Below are 20,885 nucleotides of genomic sequence, written 5' to 3'. Positions count from 1 at the left end.
TGATTGGGCGCCGTTTCTTGACCAACCAATCACCGCCTTTGTAATTGAGTGAGCAGTACAAATCCAACATGGCGGCTTATTGTCCTAAACTGTAGCGAAGCTAGACTCAAGTAATCTAAAAACAAGATATGAAAATAAAAAAAAAATGAGATGTAAATAGTGAAGTGAGATGTTGCGGAGATGTGGATACAATATAATGATTTGTTGGACCCTCTGACGTCCGGCCTGGATTCAAAACCCTCCTCAGTGTAGGTGACAAGTTAGCTAGGTTAGCTGACGGAAGCATATATTAAATACTACCACTGCATCGATATTTAAACCAGCTTATCTTCAAACTGGAGCAATGTTGGGGTTTCTGACAGCGAGGCAGGCTGGTCTGGATGACCCTCTGCGACTGAAACGTGCAGAGTCAACGAGAAGGTGAGGGGGGGATGTATACGTTGTCATCTCGTCAGGGACATAAATTCATTGTTAGCATAAGAGCAGGCAAAAATGGTCTTCTGTTAGCCTTGTTGTGCAACATTTATTTTATTTCAATGGTAAATGCAAAGTAAAATTGCTTTTTTTTTTTTTTGCAGTAACCTTAAAACTATAGTTGTTAAAAGTTTTAGATAAAACATAAAGGAGAACACTAACATAGCTACCGTTTTCATATTACAACATTACAGTTTTATCAGATACATTTTTCTAATCTTGTCTGTGTGAAGCACTCAATATGTCTAGTGATGCATATCTTTATCTTTTTGTATCTCCACAGGGTCCTCAGTTTGAAGTTGAATCATGACAGGGATGTGGACCGTATCCATGGAAACGGAATTAATGCCATTGACATCGATGCAGTTGAGGGCAGATAGTAAGTCCACTTAGGCTTGGTTTACTATTGTTGTTTAAATTACCATCTGTTTGTTTGTAATGCTTTTAAAGGCAGCACTGCAGTGATTGCAATATTTAAAAAAGAATGCCGCTGCTGTGGAAGCTGTAGCCTATAATGGTAATTATTCAAAGATGCTTGTGCATACACTTTTTATGTCTTGCAGACAGCAGCCATCATGTTCTTTATTCAAGCATACTGTCTTAATACAGTCAGGCTTAAACTTCATATACGTCAGGTAATGTCTGACCCCAAACAATCTGTGACTAAGAGACGGGGTCAGACCAAACAGTCACTTGATGTTTTGCCTTTTTCTGTGTTGAAGTCTTCATTGCAGCTCTAAAAAACATAAGAAATTACATTTGAATAACACAACAGGTAAATATATTTCCAGATTGCATATTCCATTTGGGTTAGCACTGATGCCTCACGGCAAGAAGGTTCCGGGTTCGAATCCATGAGCCGACTGGGCCTTTCTGTGTGGAGTTTGCATGTTCTCCCTGTGTATGCGTGGGTTCTCTCCGGGTACTCCGGCTCCCTTCCACTGTCCAAAGGCATGCTCGTTAGATTCATTGGTGATTCTAAATTGGCCGTAGGTGTGCGTGTGAGTGTGAATGGTTGTCTGTCTCTCTGTGTTAGCCCTGCGATAGACTGGCGACCTGTCCAGGGTGTACCCCGCCTCTCACACCCCTGCAACCCTTCACAGGACAAGCGGTTACAGAAGATGAATGAATGAATGAATGATATTCCATTTAATTGAGATAATTCACAGACCTCAGAGGAAAGAAATCAGAATGCCTCGGGATCCCATAAGTGCAGTTCCTTAGCTGCTTAACAGCAAAACATTGCAAATACAAGTCGGCATTTGTAACATTTACTCCTAATCTTTGGGATTATGTTGCTAGAACAGTGACTTCTGCAAGCAGAGGGTGATCGCTGTCTGAGCGGATTCATGTAATGCGTTTCATTTAAAGTTAACATTTTCCACTGTTTAGCATGTTGTCCGGAGGTGCAGATGGAGTTATCGCCGTCTATGATCTGGAGAACTACAGTGGGAAACCACAGTACACCTGCAAGGCAGTGTGCACGGTAGGCAGGTACGTTACCCCATTTACTCATTGCATCCACTAGAGGGTAGCATTCTGTTGAGATCTCGCCTTGTTTACAGGCTTGTCTTTAATGTACAATTATATAAATACAAGTGGCATGGTGACTTTTTTCTTCTTCCATTTAAAGCCCCAAATAACTTATTAAATGTATCTTCTATTTTTTATCAACATATATTTCTGGCACATAGTAAATATCACGTCACCACCGTCAACTGGCGGCTGTGCTTCTCAGTCTAAACAGTCATATCAGATTATAATTGCTGTTATTGTAATGTTTCTAGGTCTAGCCGGCACGTCCACAAATTCAGTGTAGAGACAGTCCAATGGTATCCTTACGACACTGGGATGTTTGTCTCCAGTTCTTTTGACAAGACCATGAAAGTCTGGGACACTGAGACATTAAAGGTAAGGTCAGTTTATTCAGTGCTAATTCAACACCTCATTGATAGTGTCAGCAAATATTCAGTGTTGTAATATAAACATCACAAAGATGGAACGAAGAGTTTGCATTGTATTACTTGTAATTAAAAAAACTATGTAATTATAATATATAGCTCCACCACACTCTTTTTTTCTCTTTTCTCCTCTCTTTCTTATTTTCTGCTTCATGCTTTCTACCTTTCTGTGCCGCTTAGTCCCATATGGCAGGCCCAGAGCTGTGCTAGAGTTACACTGGCACCGTGGTTACCTCTAAAGGTCAGGGAAGGGACAGAAAAAAAAACCTCACCGACCTTTCGTTCGGTTCACTCTGTGTGTTTCTCTCTGTGTGCCCCACACAAACACACACACACGCTCATATTTGAAATTATTTATTGTGGTGGTGTATTCGCACATTAGTATTTGATTTGCACATACTGTATGTCAATGTTTGGCATTTTTATGCTAACAGGGCCTCCTCTGTGTGTGTGTATGTGTGTGTGTGTGTGTGTGTGCCGGCTGAGTCCATGCCGGTGCTGGCACACACTGACAGATGGGGCACAGAGAGGCTTTTTATGTTTGCTCAAGAATTTGCATTGTAACCACCACTGCTTCTCGGGTGAGCTGCCTTCTGAGCCCTGAGCTTCTGTGCCCTCCCTGTCCACTCATTTTTACATTTACCTAATTCATTCTGTGAACTCTGTCCTTCAACTCTGCTGCGTTCATACAACTGTTAAACTTTAAAGCCATGACTTTTTCATTGTTCTATATTTTGCCAGAATAGTAGATTTTTTTATTCAGCACAGATAAACAAATGTACAAATAGAGGAATCTATGCCACTACTGACCCCGCTCTCTTTGTCTGTCTTCCTCACGTTCTCTCACTTTATGATCTTTCAGCCTGCTGAAGTGTTTGAGTTTGAGGGTAATGTCTACAGTCACCACCTGTCTCCCATCGCCAGGAAGCACAGTCTCATTGCAGGTGTGTTGAATGTAGGCGCTGTTTTCGCTTATCTCAGTGGCACGGAACAAACTAGCTCGAGTAGCTGCTTCTATTTTTATAAATGTGTGCTGAAAAGGATTGATCATCTTGTTTGTCATGAGTTTGTTTGGCCAAGAAATATGTTACGTGCTGCCACACAACACTCGAAGACACTGTCCATACCTTGTACCCCTCTGGAAAGTGGTATGTACCTTAAGGGGACAGAAGTTGGTTACACATGACAAAATTCTGTCGAGAAACATTGTAGGAATCTCACCCTCTTCCTGTCACTAAGCAGGACCAACAGGTTACTCATACCAGAGTGCGTGTTCTTAAATCTACACAAAACTGTCACACACTCAGACCAGTCCCTTTGACACGCCTTTTTCTAAGCCTGAAACAATCACAGCTCCTTCTTTTTTTTTTTGTTGTTTTTTTTCCTGAGTCGTCCTTCCCTCTCAGAGGTGTTTCGGATTCTTGTCAAACAGGTTGCTGACTTCCCCAGAGTCATCAGTTTCATCCGGGAAGGCATTTTAAGGGAATCTGTTACTAAAAAACTCCATTACTTAGCTCATTAATTCTTAATGCTGATTTGAACTATTGTCTTATATCCTTTGTTCACCAGCTTCCCTGCCCTCCTCACGTGCAGTCATGCCCGGGTGTGTTAGCTCATGTTTATCAGGTCCTATCAATGAGTTTTCAGATTTACCACACCTTATCTGTTTGAACCTGGGTTTCCAGTTTTACCCTTCTGAGAAGTCTTTCTTTTTTGCAGCAGATTATACGCACACATTTATTAGGATAAATGGAAAATTTGACAATATTGATATGTAGGAATGTTACATTGAAACTGTTAGTGGAATTATGGTAATCAGTATTTAAGCTATCCCCATGTGTGTATTTGTATGTCTCCTCTCTAAACTATCTGTGTTTCTGTATTTTTTTTTTTTTTTTAGTTGGCACCAAAAACCCTAAAATCCAACTGTGTGACATGAAGTCTGGTTCACAGATTCATATTCTTCAGGGTCAGTGGAGCAGAGTACTTTTACATTGTCTGCTGTTTTTCTCCACATACACATGCATATATAGCTGCACGCATGTACCGAAGCGTTAAACAATAACTCTCTTTCCATTCCAGGTCACAGAGGAGAGGTCCTGTCTGTGCGGTGGTCGCCCAGATACGAGCATATCCTAGCCAGTGCCAGGTAAGCTCTGTTAGCTGCCTTTCTCGCTTGTGGATTTTCAGCCCCTGAAACCCAGTTTGCCCCCAGAGCCACGTCACAGTATAATGGCAGGTACAGGACAATCCCCACCATGCTGTGTCCCAGCAGTTCTTGTCATCTAAAGTCCTCGGCCATCTGGCCACACGGCAGTCCTGAGTCAAGGATAATGGTACCATATCGCTACTAGATCGGCACTGTGGTGCTCTGGTAGCCCTGTCAGCAGAGCATATGGTAGATACAGTCCCCACCTGTTTTATGCCACATTAGACCTGCTAATTAACCCACCGGGATGAGTGCGCCTCTGTCCCTTTGGACTGCAAGTGATTTTGAAAACAACTGGCACAGAGTAGCACACAGAGAAGTGTATGATATTCTGTTACAGGCCAGCATGTTAATTCCCAACAGAAAAATGACCTTTAAAACAAACACCAGGTTACGCACACTAGTGTATATGAAGTACCCCAGTCTGAGCTTGTACCTTGTGTTGCACCTGCTGGTGGATTGTTGCTGACTGATTATACAGGATTGAATCCTATTTAGCCTAACCAAGAGAAATACAAACAGTAAATAATTTCCTATTTTCTTCTTTAAAGTACAGACAGCAAGGTGAAAATATGGGATGTCCGTCGGGCTTCAGGTAGTCTCTTCACTCTGGACCAGCATAATGGAGACAAGTCCAAAGCCTCCTCTGAGGCAGGTACTGTTACCAGTGTACTTTTCTTTCTTTTATGGCCTCGTTTACGTATTTATTCTAAGTGGATGAGACTTTTAGTAGATATTAGAGCTTAAATTGTGAGAAAAAAATGGGTAAAGTCATTGAAGCACATTTGGGCTGGTTATTTTGTCAGTTTAGCCTCCTGGGGTGTAGTTGACCGATTAACAGTTCAATGCCTTCATGTACCACATACTAGTACATGCAGTACATGCAACAGGTGCGAGATATCTCTATTTATAGCTGAATAAATATAGAGGCTGTAAAGCCACAGTCTTTACCTTTCTGATAACTTGCAAAGTTACAGTATATGTACTGCTGCATTGTTACCTTCTCAGCTGTGATGTCTAATAACCTTCGGGTTAGTGTTGCCTCTATGAATGAAAGGTCAGCATTCTCTCTTTTTGTGTTCAAGCCCATGGGTCAGATGGATTGAGGATGCCTAATTGTAATAAGACCACTTTATCCCATCTGTTCTGTGCAGAATAGCAAACGATGGGCCACTGGTTGATAGGTACGAGAGGCCATTAGGTAGAGAAAAAATATCTTGTGTAGAACCTTTACAGCGATGAAGGAAATAGATGACCAAAGCACCGTTTCTCTGTCTTACCTGTGTCTAACCAGTAAACACAGCCCATAATGGCAGAGTGAATGGCCTGTGCTTCACTGGCGATGGCCTCTATCTCCTCACGACTGGAACTGATGACCGTATGAGACTATGGAATAGCGCCACTGGGGAAAACACACTGGTAAGATGTATGTAATAAGCGTCTGCCCTCATAGCTTGCATAAATAAACATTTCAAAAAATGTGGGCGCAGCAGATCGATCTCATTTTGCCATTTACTAAACAAAGTCTTGAAGGAAATGTGAACAATAAGCGAGTATACTGTGTACCCAAAATATCTCTGAAATACAAGTTCAGTTTAGCCATGTGACCGCCTTCTGGGCTTCTTTTGAAATCAGTTTTTATTTTGGTGATTGATGGAATTGTTGAGTCGTGCCGGTTATCTGATCATAAACCTATATTGTTTTATTGTTTTTATTACTTTTATTGTTTTTCATTCTTTGTCTTATGTCTTATGATCTTATTCTTATCTATGTACAGTCCTCTATAAATAGAGTTGATTTAAGTAGAAGGAAATTCATGAACTTGTTGTTTTCTAAACAACGATATCTCGCCAGGAACAGAGTCCTGGTGAACAGGAGATACTGGAATAAATATTTGGTTAACAATGACCAACCGCTAACCCACAACCTAATCATAAAACTTTATTTACAGCCTGTACATGTAGGGCTGCGTAATTCACTGTTTTAGCTTTGATCATGGTAATGGAAAATAGACAGCAACAAATCAGAGCGGAAACATTGACAAATCATATCAAGGGTTGTTTTTGCCCTGCCTAATCCAATAGGATGCCAGATATAAAAAAAAACTTCACTTTATAACCATGGGTCCATAAAAGCGAATGTAATATTTGCATATCCAACAGAAGCATAACCTTGACCTAAAGTCAGGGGAAACTACGTTGTCCCTCTGGGCTCTCTCACGGCTTCTTGTTCTTATTTCCTGCTCTGCTGCTTCCATCTGCAGTTGCCATGGTAGGCATTTTTCCACTTTCAGACTGTAGCACAACCAAGACTACTTATGACTTAGGTATGAGCAAAGATCAGACGTAGATAATGTAGTGGGTACTTCCTGGTGCACATTGAAGAGATGTGACAGGAAAAAAATTACGATTCAAACCTGTTTCACCGAGGGTAATTCTGTTTGTACTTGGGCTGTCTTGATTTCAGGGACTGTGAAAGTCCTGAAAAAGTGAGTTACAGTGTCTGAAATCATGTTTGATGAAATCAAAGTATTAAATGATTTTGCATACATTCCATTGTTGTTTTGGTAAAAGAACCATAAACCATGATACAAATCTTTAGTCTCACTTTCAATTCTAAGTAGCAGGAATCCTCAGAAGTCTCACGATGTGTCCCTTGCCATTTTATCCCTCAGGTAAATTATGGGAAGGTCTGCAATGAGAGTCGTAAAAGGCTACAGTTTACAGTGTCACGTGGCTGCAGCCCAGAGTTTGTGTTTGTGCCATGCGGCAGCTCAGTTGCAGTGTATGCCCTTCACACAGGAGAGCTAGTCACTATGCTCAGAGGTCACTACAACAATGTCGACTGCTGCGAGTTCCACCCCGACTATCAGGTGAGACACACCGAAGTGCCGGCATTACACCACGCTATCTCTTTTGTCTGCATTCCTGCTGATCTATTTATGTTCCTTCTGCCATTCAAGTCTAGTTCGTCTCCCTTATGCTTAGATGTTTCGTCTTTCTCTTTCCACTGTGTTTCTTATTTTATCTCATCAGCTGTGCAGTGTAATCATTTAGAAATTTGCAATCACCATGGCAGTCTACAAATGCTCCACCCCCCTCAGGCAGATAACTTGGTAAAGTCAACATTCACCACTATAAATGCAAATTCAGGTGGTGTCCCTATAGTTGGAGTCCAGTTAGTGCTCTCAGTCTACACCCTGACTGTGACTCTGTGTTATTTACAGACGTCGCACGATCAAATTGTCGCTGCACAAAACTAATGCCATCTCCTTTATCACAGTCAGGACAATGAGGACTGTTTTGTCTTAGTTTCGCCATTGTCTGCAACATACAGCACTCTGCTTGTGCTTGGTGCCATTTGAGGACTGAACCTTGGGACTGTCAGAAGGCGGTGGCACAGGGATGTGACACTGGTGCTTTATCATAGCCTTCCAGGCAGCGCTGCACCCCAACAACTTATTTTTAATTTCACACTCGGTTAAATCGGTCAGAATGCTAGCTTTTCGAATACGTTGCAGAGGTCGTCTATTTCAGTAATTTATGGAAGTGCAGAAACTTGCTACGCAATAAATTGAGCCTGTTATTAAAGGTTTATGGTTTCATGTTACAGTGAGTTTCATTGCCGGTTAGGATAAATGCACCAAGACAGAAGGTGTTCAACAATGCAAGAAGGCATGACAGCGAATTATGATGAAATGAGGTTAAAATGTAAATGATAGTGTAAACATACCAATTACATATGAATAAAAACTTAAGGTGCTTTTCTTTCAATTCGGCTGTGTGTCAAAATAACTGGAAATGTCTCTATTTTTTTCAATAAATTTAGCTTGAAACTTCAAAGCATCTTGATGCCGCCATTTTTTTTCTTAACAGCTTTAAATAATCTTTTGATAGGGATCAGAGAGATTCTTTTCTCTTTTATTCCTGCTGTGCACCCTAAATACTTGCACTATGTAACTTGAGACAAATCAAAGTAGAAAATTTAGAAACTTTGCAAAACAAGTCCTTTAGCAGAGCTTTCGCAGCTGCTCCTCACCAAACCATGTATTATGTTGATTTAATTTTACAGTTTAGATGAATACACACATGACATTTTACAATTATGAGCACTATGCCACCCAAGCATGTGGCCACATTTGATTATATAAATCAAGCTTGTTTTTAATTACTAATTATTATTAGTTTTATTCTTTTTCTACATGCCCCTAAAACAATTTCCGCAATCGGGCAAACTTTGAGACAACAGTAATATTTCACTAAAACGTGCATTTGTTTCTATTCTGGTGGTTGTTGCTGTCTACTATCTTCCTTTTCCTTTGTCTGTTTATTAATTGTCAATGGTAATCCTTTGTGCCGAGAAACTTTAGTCATTAGTCATTATGCTAGTTATGCATCGTATCATCACAAATGCAAGGGGATATCCTTATTAGGCAATGTCAGCATCCGGTGACAGATTTAGTGTCAAGTACAAGAATGCAGTTCGGCAGCTTGTCAGTCAGCAGCAAAGGACACCTAGTCCCGAAAATCTATTTGACTTAGTTCTCGATGCTTCCTGTCTGATATAGTGACCCTAATCAGTCCCACGGTTCTAACAGTGTCTCCCAAGAATTCACTTGCTTTGCATGGGCAGTTTTGAGCGTATTAATTACTTTACTCTTGGTCCCAGTTATGCTTGTTAACTCTGGTTTTCCCCTGGTGCTGATGTCATTGGCAGTACTTTAAGGTGAAGGTTTTTGCTGAGATGGTTATTTCTTGTTACACTGTGTGAAGGTGTCCTTGTTGTTTGTTTGCAGGAGCTGTATAGTGGAGGTAAAGACTGTAACATTCTGGCGTGGGTCCCCGTCCTCCGGGCCCCTGATGTGGAAGAAGAGCCAAGCAGTGAAAATAAGGTACAGATCATAACAACAAGAAACCGTGTTGGATAATAGAATATCAGGAACTTTTGTGGAATCTAATAACCCTTGTAGTATGAAGTGTTCCACAAGTCTGTTTTAAAACAATTGTCAGCCATCCACAGGGAAACTGAAATAGGCTTTCCTTAAGTGTTTGCGCTGATCATCATAAACTTCTGTCACATAATTACTTCCAGTGTAAGTCTGTGTGTTCCATGTGAACCTTTATTCAGGATATTATGAGGCTATTCCAAACCTTTAGAAGATATTGGCTTGATTTGACCAACTAAGCGCATTCATATTTGAGGACAATGAGAGGGAAACCCATTTTTATGTTCACCTACTGTATATATTTGAACTTTAAAAATGGTGAACACATCCTTCATTTGCCTTTGTCTAAACTTTCATTTTGTTTTGTCATTTTCAAAGAAATTAGATCATAGGTAAGAATATGTCATCCTAGGAATTTAAATTATGACATCTCAGTGTTTGCTGGCACAGAGTTACCTTTTACACAGTTCTGTATTGCTGTTCCTACCTTCAAGCAGTGCTTGTTAAATTACAAACCCTTTTCCTGTTCAGTGAGTACAGTGCACATTCCTACAGTACACACCCCTATATGGTTATCATTTGTGCTCATATTGATAAGTTTTCGTAATAGATCTATTCAAAGAAGTGTGTCTTCTTCAGGCTTAAAATGGAGTTAAATATTTTTATGTCTCACAGGGTCCTGCTGGCCAGCCTTCAGTGAACCCTGTCTTTCAGGACGCATGGAGCAGTGATGAAGATTAACGCAGGTGTTTTGAATGTGTGGGCCAAATCGGACGAACTAAGGTGCCTGAGCAAGCAAATGATTTTGCATCACTCACAATAAAATGACAAGACTATTTAAACCAACGAAAGTAATAATGGGTTTTGGGAAACCGACATGGACGCTTATGCCTTACAACTTAAACAAACAGTGTAAGTAATTGTCTGACGGAAAGTATGCACAATGGGGCGGCACAGTGGCACGGTGGTTAGCACTGATGCCTCACAACAAGAAGGTTCCGGGTTCAACTGGGGCCTTTCTTTGTGGAGTTTGCATGTTCTCGCTGTGGGTTCTCCCGGGTACTCCAGCTTCCTCCCACCGTTCAAAGACATGCTCTTTAGGTTCGTTTATGATTCTTGCGATAGACTGGTGACCTGTCCAGGGTGTACCCTGCCTCTCACCCGATGACAGCTGGGATAGGGTCCAGCCCCACCGCGACCCTTTACAGGACAAGCTGTCACAGAAGATAATTGATGAATGAATGAAAATATGCACAATAGTTTGGATAAAGTCTTTTTGTATATTTAATACAGAAATGTTATTTTTGTACTTTTCTTATTTCAATGTAAAACAAGTTTTCTGTTGCTAATTCTACTTATCCTGTTCCAAAACACTTTAGTATTTTCAAGAATTTATTGTTGTCATTGTTTGTACAAATTATAACATGAAATAATATGTCCTTTCTGTCTCGTCGCAACACTTGCATACCTCTTACTGATGCCAACACATTGTATTAATGGTTTATGTAATACTCATGAAAGGTTGTGGTTAAAGAGATCCTATAGGGAGATGGGTAAGTTTTTGAAAAGGTATAGTGTTTGTTTCTGCAGTCAAACTGAGAACTTGCCCACAAACCTCACATGGGAGTAACCAGTCATTTAAAAACATAGACTGTTTTATTGTGATTCCTGAAAAAATTAGCATTTCTTTATAAGTTTTGCAGCTGGCCCTTGTTGAAACCATTAGCGAAGAGTGATACTGAAACCACTCTACCTCTCCCTCTCTCTCTCTCTCTCTCTATCTCTTGCTCTCTCTCTCTGACACACCCCCTTAATTTCTACAAATATATTTAGTTTGTAAAAGTATTCATAGTTAGGATATTGTTTATCCCATTATTTAATACAGGGGTGTCAAACATAAGGCTTGCACGCCAAAACCGGCCCTCCAGAGGGTCAGATCTCTCCCAAGGCCTGAATTTGGGAAGTGCGAAAGTTACATATGAAACATTTTCAGTAAAAGTAACCACTGTTCCCAATTTGTCCACTGTGTTAGTGAGAGTAGTGGACAGAACAAAACACACAGAAATAAACAGCAGAAGCCGATATTGCTCTTATTTTAGGTTTTTACTATAAAATGTTTTGTGAAAAGGATAGTTCATCATATGGTAATATTTTCATAAGGTGCTTTTACTTCTTTGCGCTAAAACAAAGGGGGAAAATGGATTTGTTGTTATTCATTGGTTATTATGCTATTATGTTACTGGTTTGGTCCGTTTGAAATTAATTTGGGCCTTATCAACCCTTCTGAACCAAAATGAGTTTGACACCCCTAATTTAATATTATGTAGTTGGGTCTCCTTTTTCCCAAAGTAGTATCTGTAATGGATCAGTTGCTTTGATTTTAGAGATGCAATGGAAAATAACAGCAGTAATTCAAATCTATTTTTTTTCTTTCTGAAACTAATCATCAATTACGTCTTAAGAGGATATTCTTTAATGTTTCAAAATCGTACATAGTTTTCCATGAGGCAACGCTCAAGAATGAACCGGACCACACCAATCAGAGTTCAGGGGCGGGGCTGAATCAGAGGCCCCGCCCCTCGTGGCTGGCATAAGGACCGAGGGGAGCGTGCTCTGTCAGCTCGTGAACTAGGACGGAGACACACCTGTTGGGAGGCAGCAGGTGCACCGGAGTTGGGATAAAGACAATTTGACCAAAAGGAAAAAAAAAAAAAAAGATTCTCGTTGAGCTTCGGCAACGCTTAAGGTTGGTTATTAACTTTTCTCCCCTTTAAATAACACGGCGAGGGCAAGGATTAAAAGAAAATATATGAGAGAATTGAAAGAAAATCTGAAAACGGGTGCGTCGACGCAAAGTAATATTTCCTGTCGCCATGGATGGATGGTACCTACCTGTTGCTCCGGTTTTTCATCAGCTGCGCCACCTGTTCCTCATGAGGATAACACTGCGGTGGGAAATAAATCTGACACCGTTTAAAATTTAAAAGTAATAGGCTAATGTGTCGTTTTGATACCTTCAACGTAAACTGACACACCTGAAGGTAAACTTTAATCGCGGAGTTAATATTGAAATGTTGTCTATTGGGGGGTAAAAAGGTTAAAATATTTATACACTTTTAAATTATTGGGTGCCAGCTTGATGAAGCTCATGTTCTCAGTTAGAAATATTAGTAGGCACAGGCATCATTAAATGCTTTCAGAGTTCAACGTCAATGATGGCTTTTGAACGTGACTTCGAGTGTGGCCTTCAGCGTTTGACTTGAACCTGCATTTTTGTCGCTTTGAATAGATTGCAGATTATTTTATGAAAATCACTGGGCGCGTCATGGGAGTAGTAGCCTTTACACCGGGATCCGAGACTAGGACGTCAATTGGCGTGTCAAGGCTTGCCATGTCTTCATTAGTGTACAGATGGCTGTACGACTCAACCAAACCGTGTTCATGTTCCTGATGCTCCCTGGTAGACACACCCTGAAAACCTGTCATGTAGGGTTACGACCCGTGTTCACCTCGGAAGACGAGGCGACAGGCGCAAATGGCTCGGTGGTTTTCTAGATACCAGAACAACAAATTCAGTTTGGACTTCAGTCAAAGTTGCATATCTTGAGAGAGGAACAGTTTTCCTTGGCATCTTTTCCTTGTTGCATGTGCGTTTTGATGAAACCAGTCGGGGCAGTCACCGTGAACGTTTACCTCGATGAACCAGACTCTGACCCTGAAACTCTGCCAGGTTTCACACAGGTCAGACATGTACAGATGTTTTCGATTTTGACTCGTGGACGACCAGACTTGCACACATCCACCCCGGGATCAGTGTGGAATAAAAAAAAATATATATATATATATATTCAGTTTACCTTAATTTGAAAAGGTTGAGTTCAGTTGTCAAACGGTTGTTTAAAGCTGCATCAATTCTCCTGTGGATGATGCCCATATGGTCCTTTAACTATTACGAAACATCTTCCACTGGGGAAAAAGGTTAAGACCACGTTTTACTACATCTTCCTGCATTGTGAAGTGGCAGGGCGCATGGGTCCTTCAAATCATGGACAAACTATTTTATATTTTAAATTGATTGTGGTCAGTCACCCTGTTGTTGGTTCTCTGACAAGTGACTCTTTGTGTTCTCTTTACACTCTTGGCTTTGTTCGCCTCAAATCTTTCCCCTGACACACAGTCCAGTCTTCTATAAGCCTGCTGTATGAGTGTAATGTATGGCCACATTCAGCCTTGTTCAAATTACATCCTAGACTGAACTGAACTTGTGCACCAGTTCCTGTTAGTATTTCTAATCAACGAGGCGCTGGTAAACAGTCGTGACTTTATGCAGTGATTTTCCCCACACTTGATTTGCTCAAATGTTCCTACATATTCAAAAGATGCTAAATACGAAGGCTTGCCGTTCTTGGACATGACGCTCCCTGACTGATTCTGCTCTGTGTGCTTCTAATCCAAATGCCAGTGTGAACTTGTGTGTAGTTCAAACTGACATCCTAACCTTTGTGTTTCCTCCCCCAAGGTGAAGTGCAAGGATCTTGCCTGAAAAATGGAATTTGATCGCATAAAGTCCTCGGCTGCACTCATCTACGATGAGTTCATCCAAAATGCAGGTAAGTCTTTTACTTAACACATTTACTCACTCATTTAAATTAAACGGTGTCATTTATACTGACACACCACACTATGATGCTGCTCTGTTTATTTCTACGTGTGAATCCATGGGTTTATTTGAGATCACAAACCAAACCGGCACTGTCTCTTCGCTTCAGACTCGCGGACGGAGAACTGGCTGCTTATGTCGTCCCCTCTCCCCCAGACGATCATCATCGCAGCGTACATTTACTTTGTCACATCGCTGGGGCCTCGGTTAATGGAGAACCGCAAAGCCTTCGACCTCAAGGGAATTCTCATTGTCTACAACTTCAGCGTGGTGGCTCTTTCACTCTACATGTGCTATGAGGTGAGTTCTCCGTTTTTGTTTTCCTTCCGTTGTTGCAGAACTGGCATGAAGTCATTCTTTGATCTAAGGTTTCGCACTGTGGCACATGCCACAGGCTCATGGCGAGCAAATGTGCATGTTTTTTTCCCCCCTCATACTCCTATGACTCATACCTTTAGTCAGTCTTGTGAAATACTTTTTTATTTTTTTTTTTCCTTAATCACGGACTATTGATCTGAGGTGAAACCAGCTGAGCAGGTGTAATTTCCTCTTTCTGCGCTGCCTCTGAGTTACTGGATCTTCATGTCATTTATGTATTTCCTTGTAGTAAATCTGATCGGATTTTATTTTTCAACCTTTTATTTTTAATTAAATATATACACTGTATTAAACCTCTGTCAACCCTAGTTATTGCGGTTTTCGTTTCAGTAGGAATATCGCCCAAGATTACTGTATGACAGAGATGAACTAGCTGAAGATGGCCCTTAGCTTCACAACTCAGACTAACAAATTTTCACCATTTCTCCTCTAGTTTGTGATGTCCGGATGGGGAACAGGGTACTCTTTTCGCTGTGACCTGGTTGACTACTCTGAATCACCACAGGCCATGAGGGTAAGTCACACACTCCTATCTTGTGGAATCTGAATTTTGCAATGAACATGAACTACAAGGTTGTTGTAAGTTAAGTGCTAAATCTTCCTTTTTCTTCTAGATGGCAGCAACGTGCTGGCTATACTACTTCTCCAAGTTCATTGAGATGCTGGACACAGTAAGTGGCCCCTCTGTCCCTTATTGCACTGACTCTGTCATTTTTCCAATGTCTTTTGTTTTCTAAACACGCGTCCCCTCTTTGTTTTTAGGTTTTCTTTGTGCTGAGAAAGAAGAACAGCCAGGTGACGTTTCTTCACGTCTACCACCACTCGATCATGCCCTTCACCTGGTGGTTTGGTGTTCGCTTTGCTCCAGGTAAAACCCTCCTCCTCTTCTATAATATATATTTTCCGTGACACTACGCTGATCGTTTTCTGACTCTGTTCCTGATGCGCTCCCCATTTCAGGTGGTCTAGGCACATTCCACGCCCTGCTCAACTGTATCGTTCATGTCATCATGTACACATACTATGGACTGACAGCTATGGGCCCCAACTACCAGAAATACCTGTGGTGGAAGAAATACCTCACTACCATTCAGCTGGTATGTTCAAGTGGCTTTTTTATTTATTTTTTTTGGTGTGTGTTTGTTTCATGTTGTCAGAGGGTTCTTGAGACATTTGTCAGCAGTAGACGTCAACCCTTGTTTTCTGTGCTGCTCCCCAGATCCAGTTTGTTATGGTGACCAGTCACATCTCCCAGTATTTCTTCATAAAAGACTGCCCCTACCAGTTCCCCATCTTCATCTACATCATTGGCTCGTATGGCCTGATTTTCCTGTTTCTGTTCCTCAACTTCTGGTACCACGCCTACACCAAGGGCAAGAGGCTGCCAAAAGTGCTGCAAGCTCAGACGTGGGCGCACCACAGCAACGGAGTCATGAATGGGAACGCCAATCACGACAAGCTTGAGTGACGCAAGACTCGGGCTTATCGAGGGTTTTCAGGTTGACCTCCATGTACGTAAGCAAACCACTGTGGTAGTGCGAGATTCAACCGAAGTTAGTTTGGACTATATTATTATTGTTTTTTTTTATTTCTTTTGTACTTGCAACTGAAAAAGACAATCTTTAAACTATGACCGAAACTATAGTTAAGAGGATTATTGAACAAAGCTGTTGGGTTTTAATTTGCTTATTTTCATTACACTGAAGGCAAAGACCGTTTCCTGTTATGGAGATTCCCAAAATATCCGCCCTTGTGCTGCAGTATGGTTAACAAAACAATTTCAAGTCTAAGAAACTAACTGAATTACTTAAGGGCTTCACCTAAGCAGTGGCCTCGGCTGTAGACTAGTTCTGGACCTCCTTAAAATGCTTCCGATGCTGAGATCATTTTTAAACTTTGACTGGATCTTACTTCTCAGGAGACCCCTGTTTTTCTTTTTAAGTTGTGCACTGAAAAGTTTAGGTTTGTTTAATTCACTAGGCCTAATATGATGACATTTTCATAATGGTGATGAGGCTGCACACTACACTTTTTATTTTATTTTTTTTAAAAGAATAACGCACATCCCCACTTCTCTATGGCTTGAGTCACAGCTGCTGATGGTAGACATTTGGTGAAAAACACTCTTTTAACAGTGGCATCACTTTACTCCTCTAGCTTATGAGTTCTCCTATGAAGCGATGTTGTGACAAAGATGCCGAGAGGAATCCTATAGGACCGCTGTGGTTCTTGTAGGATCCGAAGCCAAGCTTCAGCTACAGTCTTACTACTTCTACACTGAGGCATATTGCAAACAACTGTATTACAGAACACAGTATGGACAATTGCACTCTTTTACAATTTAGCCATTCAGTCAGAAAACACGAGCAGCTTTGCTTGCCTGCTTTTGAGTATTTTGCTTCATGCGTTGAAGCGCTGTGGCTAACGAGGTCTTCACATGACAGGAGACTGTGCCTTTGGACTTGGCTCTGTGGAGTAGTTTTATATCGTTATGATGATCTTAAAGTGAAAAGTGAATGTAACACTCTGGTGACTGAGGACACGGGATCGAGTTTGTGTGGACAGAGTTCCACTTTTTACACTTTTTTTTTTTTTTTTTTTTTTATTATTATTCAGGTGCAAACCCACAGTAACGCTAAAGATTTACAGTAAGATGACGTGTACAAATGTGAGTGAACTTTATTTTTCATGTTCTTTGTTGGATCCCCTCTTATACCAATGGATAAAACTAAGAAATATGTGACATGTAATGTTTATATTGTATTTTATATGTATTTATATGAAAATAAATGATCACTGTACTTTGAAAATGTCTCTTTATTGTGGATACCCTTTGCTCCCACATTTTGTATTGGGTATTTTATTTAAATTAAACCATAGCAGTGTCATTCTGTGAATTTAATAGATTAAAAAATCAAACTGATTTTGCAGTATGACTGTTTCAGGTGAAGGTTCATTTGCAAGATGAATCAAGTCCAAGGTTTTGTGAATTTCCTGCTTCTACTGATCTTTAACTGCACTGTATTTACCCCTTTTCACCAGTAGGGAGTGCTGTTAAACAGATTATAGACTACTTCCTGCTTTCACTGACTGTTTTGCAAAACACTAACGCTCAGTCCAAGCTAGTTGAGAGAAATTTTCAAAGAGGGATAGAGGAAATTAGCGTTTTGATGGGCAATTGCCACACAATCTGTCACTAAATACTAGTGACAAATACTTTCAAAGTAATTTATATTTTGAATGATGAGTTTGGATGCACTATTAATTTCTGTGGACGTGTCTAAATGTCTCATTAAATCTTGTAAAATGTACATGTGAAAACGTTCAATGTAGGTGACTTCTACAGACACTGAACGTGCACCAATCAAGTATGTCATTATGTCTGATATTGGTAGATCTCCATTTTGCAGAAAAAAAAAAAAACGGCTGTGCTATCTGACACTGAGACATTAGCCACAGCAGATCCACTAAGTCCTGCAAGTTGCATGGTGTGGACTTGTTTAAACAGCACATCCCAGAGATGCTCAACTGGACTGAGATCTAGGGAATTGGGGCCAAGTAAACACTGAACTCACTGTGCTAAACAATCAATCCTGCACTGTGTGACAGAGCACATGCAGCTGAAAGAGGCTACTGCCATCCGGGAATATTGTTTCTGTGGAAGCAGTGTACATGGTCTGCGACAATGCACTAATTGGCAGAACCCAAGGTCTCTCAGCTGAACATTGCCCGAAACATTACATTTCCTCTGCAGGCTTGCCTTTATTCCACAGTGCATCCTACTGCCATTTGTTACCTAAGTGAGCAACTTGCATGCACCTGGCCATCCATGTGATGTAAAAAAAATTAAATAAATGTCATCAGACTGGGCCAGCTTCTTCCATTGCTCTGTGGCCGTGGTCCAGTTGAGAACGCTCACATGCCAATTGTAGGAACTTTCCATTCTATCAGAACCAGCATTCTCCTTTTTCAACCATTTAAGCAATAGTAGCTTGTCTGTTGGCTCAGACTACATGGGCTAACCTTTGCTTCCAATGTGCATCAATTATATTTGGGCGTTCAAGACCCTGTCACCACTTTTCCTTTCTTCGACCACTGCAGACCGGGAACACCGCACAAACACTTCAGTTTTGGAGATGCTCTCACCAAGTCGCCTTGGCTTCAAAATTTGGATCTTTACGTCACTTAAATCCTTCCACTAGCCAATTTTCCTGCTTCTAACACATCAACTTTTAGGACAAAATAGGCCTATTTATTCCTAATATATTTCCCCCAGTGGCAGTTGATAATGAGATAATAGTTCACTTCAACTGTCAGTGGTCATAATGTTATGGCAGAAGGGTGTACTGTAGATACTAGAGAACCGGCCGTCAAACAGACGGCCCGCGTGCCAAAACCGGCCCGCCAGAGGGTCTAATCAGGCCCGCGGCATGAATTTGCAAAAATTACATAGAAGATTCGTGAACGTCCGTGGGGTATCTAGAATGTCCTGTGTACAACATCGTTCCTGAACGCACCATTGTCTTGTGTTGTAAATGCTACGGACAGGTGTCAATCTGTTTGATTAGCCAATTAGTGATGCTCAAGTTAACCTACCTGTTTTCCAGGTGGGTGGCACCGAAAGGAGAGAGACGGAACGAGAAAGTAAACCGCTGCAAAAACTTCGTACAGTTTTTATTTTAAGTTACTGTGGTTTAGTTACGTTCCTGACTGCGTTGTTTAGTGTATTTATTTGCCTGAGAGACTGGACGCTCAGTGGGAGCCTGTTTCCATCGGGAATTCTACTTAATTGACGCTAAACGTGCGGACTGTTGCTAGTTAGCTCCCTGGTACTAGCAATATGATAAACTGAGTGGGAAACACCAAGCTGCTGAGAACCTACTGGATGTTTCTGACATGTTTCTTAACCACACTGGCGAGGCACTGCTGAAGGAGGGTTTGCCAAACGGTGTCAAACAGCATTCTGCATCCCGGGAACTGTGAGTAGGCCTACTGTCTGAACACTGTGAACCGGATTCCAATGAGCCCCAACATGTCTGCCAACGATTTGGTACCATAGACTGATTAACTAAAAATCCAAGGTACATATATATTTTTGTTTTGATATTAATTTCAAAGGTTGTCACAAATAAATGTTCTTCTAGAAGTACCTTTTAGAAGAATGTATTTTCTTCTAATTTGCAACTGGTAATGAGTAGAGAACTATAGGGCTACAGTGGTTTGTTATATGGGCAGCATACTATACTAAGCTAACCAGGTCTCTCTCTGCACCCTGGAAAGAAAAATACATTCTAACTGCTGCTATACACACATCCCAAATTTAACACCTTGGTAGACCCCGTTCACCAATTCATCTCCTATACAAAGAGCGATTTTATCAGAATTGATTTTATCAGAATTGTTTTAGGCAGATCACCTAACCCTGTAAAGTAAGAAAGCGGAGTGGGTTGGCTACCAAAGTATCTGCTATTTCTAATTTGGCAATTGTTTTAATAAGAGTAGCAGACAGAACACAACACCCAGAACGAAACAGCCGACAGCAATGAAATTCCACTTATTTTTTTTTTCATAATGTACTTCTTTGCACTAAAACAAGGGGGGGTGGGGTTATTGTGCTATCATGTTACCGGTCCGGCTCGCTTGAGATCAAATTGGACTGTAGCCTATGTGGCCCCCGAACTAAAATGAGTTTGGCTCCCCTGGTTTACAACCTATTCACCATTCTCCTTCTGCTCTTCTCCACACCATTCACAACAACAAGCACAACCACAAAATGGCAAAGCACGAAAAAAACAGACGTGGCATTGAGCTCAGTGATGACAAATATAAAAGCTTTTCATACATACAGGAAGCTGACATAAGGACAAGATGCAACTACAAATTACAGAAATGCTTTAAAAACACTTTTACTTTCCACATAAATATTTGCATGTAGCATGTGAGTGTTGAGGCTCACCGGCTGAATGGAGAGATAGAAACAGGCAGCAGGACAGCACTACGCTTGGAGGGCATGGATGATCGTTGTACACCATGATGAGTTCCAACAACCCCTGTCTGTCTCCGAGCCAGCCTCGCAGGTCCTTCCCTGGTTTCAGAGCAGGAGATGCTGCAGTAACTAGGTCATTATCAGGCTGAATGTGTGAGGCTGCTCCTCATTTCAAATGTGTGTAACACAAATGAAGCAAGTCAGTGATTTATTCCTTCGTCTCATTACAGGATGACTTAATTTTACTTCGTTGTTTTTTTATGTTGGCAAGA

At 41.0% G+C, this 20,885-nt stretch overlaps 2 protein-coding genes across 3 annotated transcripts; both read left to right on the top strand.

The window, feature by feature from the left end:
* The first annotated feature begins 42 nt into the window (after positions 1-42).
* Positions 43-11,068, top strand: ercc8 (excision repair cross-complementation group 8). 2 transcript variants are annotated; one of them, XM_084551366.1, is made up of 12 exons: positions 61-420; positions 758-853; positions 1,867-1,968; positions 2,262-2,385; positions 3,298-3,379; positions 4,336-4,404; positions 4,518-4,584; positions 5,196-5,299; positions 5,939-6,063; positions 7,319-7,516; positions 9,440-9,535; positions 10,265-11,068. In XM_084551366.1, the coding sequence occupies exons 1-12, from the start codon at positions 344-346 to the stop codon at positions 10,328-10,330; spliced, it is 1,206 nt and encodes a 401-aa protein (XP_084407492.1). In that variant the 5' UTR covers positions 61-343; the 3' UTR covers positions 10,331-11,068. The 2 variants fall into 2 exon arrangements, with proteins under 2 accessions (XP_084407491.1, XP_084407492.1); XM_084551365.1 differs by lacking the exons at positions 9,440-9,535; positions 10,265-11,068 and having other exon boundaries at positions 43-420; positions 7,319-8,274.
* A 1,049-nt stretch (positions 11,069-12,117) lies between these two features.
* On the top strand, positions 12,118-16,672 carry elovl7a (ELOVL fatty acid elongase 7a). Its single transcript, XM_084552465.1, has 8 exons — positions 12,118-12,335; positions 14,109-14,199; positions 14,359-14,549; positions 15,061-15,141; positions 15,242-15,298; positions 15,390-15,495; positions 15,588-15,724; positions 15,847-16,672. Exons 2-8 carry the CDS (start codon positions 14,136-14,138, stop codon positions 16,093-16,095), a joined length of 885 nt encoding a protein of 294 aa, XP_084408591.1. The 5' UTR covers positions 12,118-12,335; positions 14,109-14,135; the 3' UTR covers positions 16,096-16,672.
* Positions 16,673-20,885: the final 4,213 nt, after the last annotated feature.

Source organism: Chelon labrosus (genome assembly GCF_963514085.1).
Source record: "Chelon labrosus genome assembly, chromosome: 9".
NCBI classification, from domain to species: Eukaryota; Metazoa; Chordata; class Actinopteri; order Mugiliformes; family Mugilidae; genus Chelon; species Chelon labrosus.
The sequence above is the reverse complement of the archived record's forward strand: the minus strand, read 5'-3'. Positions and strand labels throughout refer to the sequence as shown.

What these genes read in the sequence shown, in the direction of transcription:
- ercc8 (XM_084551365.1), top strand. Translation starts at nt 344, where the DNA reads ATGTTGGGGTTTCTGACAGCGAGGCAGGCTGGTCTGGATGACCCTCTG. An exon ending in GAAGCACAGTCTCATTGCAG is followed by an intron (nt 3,380 to 4,335) that starts GTGTGTTGAATG and finishes TTTTTTTTTTAG; the next exon opens with TTGGCACCAAAAACCCTAAA. An exon ending in CATATCCTAGCCAGTGCCAG is followed by an intron (nt 4,585 to 5,195) that starts GTAAGCTCTGTT and finishes TCTTCTTTAAAG; the next exon opens with TACAGACAGCAAGGTGAAAA.
- elovl7a (XM_084552465.1), top strand. Translation starts at nt 14,136, where the DNA reads ATGGAATTTGATCGCATAAAGTCCTCGGCTGCACTCATCTACGATGAG. An exon ending in CACTCTACATGTGCTATGAG is followed by an intron (nt 14,550 to 15,060) that starts GTGAGTTCTCCG and finishes TTTCTCCTCTAG; the next exon opens with TTTGTGATGTCCGGATGGGG. An exon ending in AATCACCACAGGCCATGAGG is followed by an intron (nt 15,142 to 15,241) that starts GTAAGTCACACA and finishes TTTTTCTTCTAG; the next exon opens with ATGGCAGCAACGTGCTGGCT.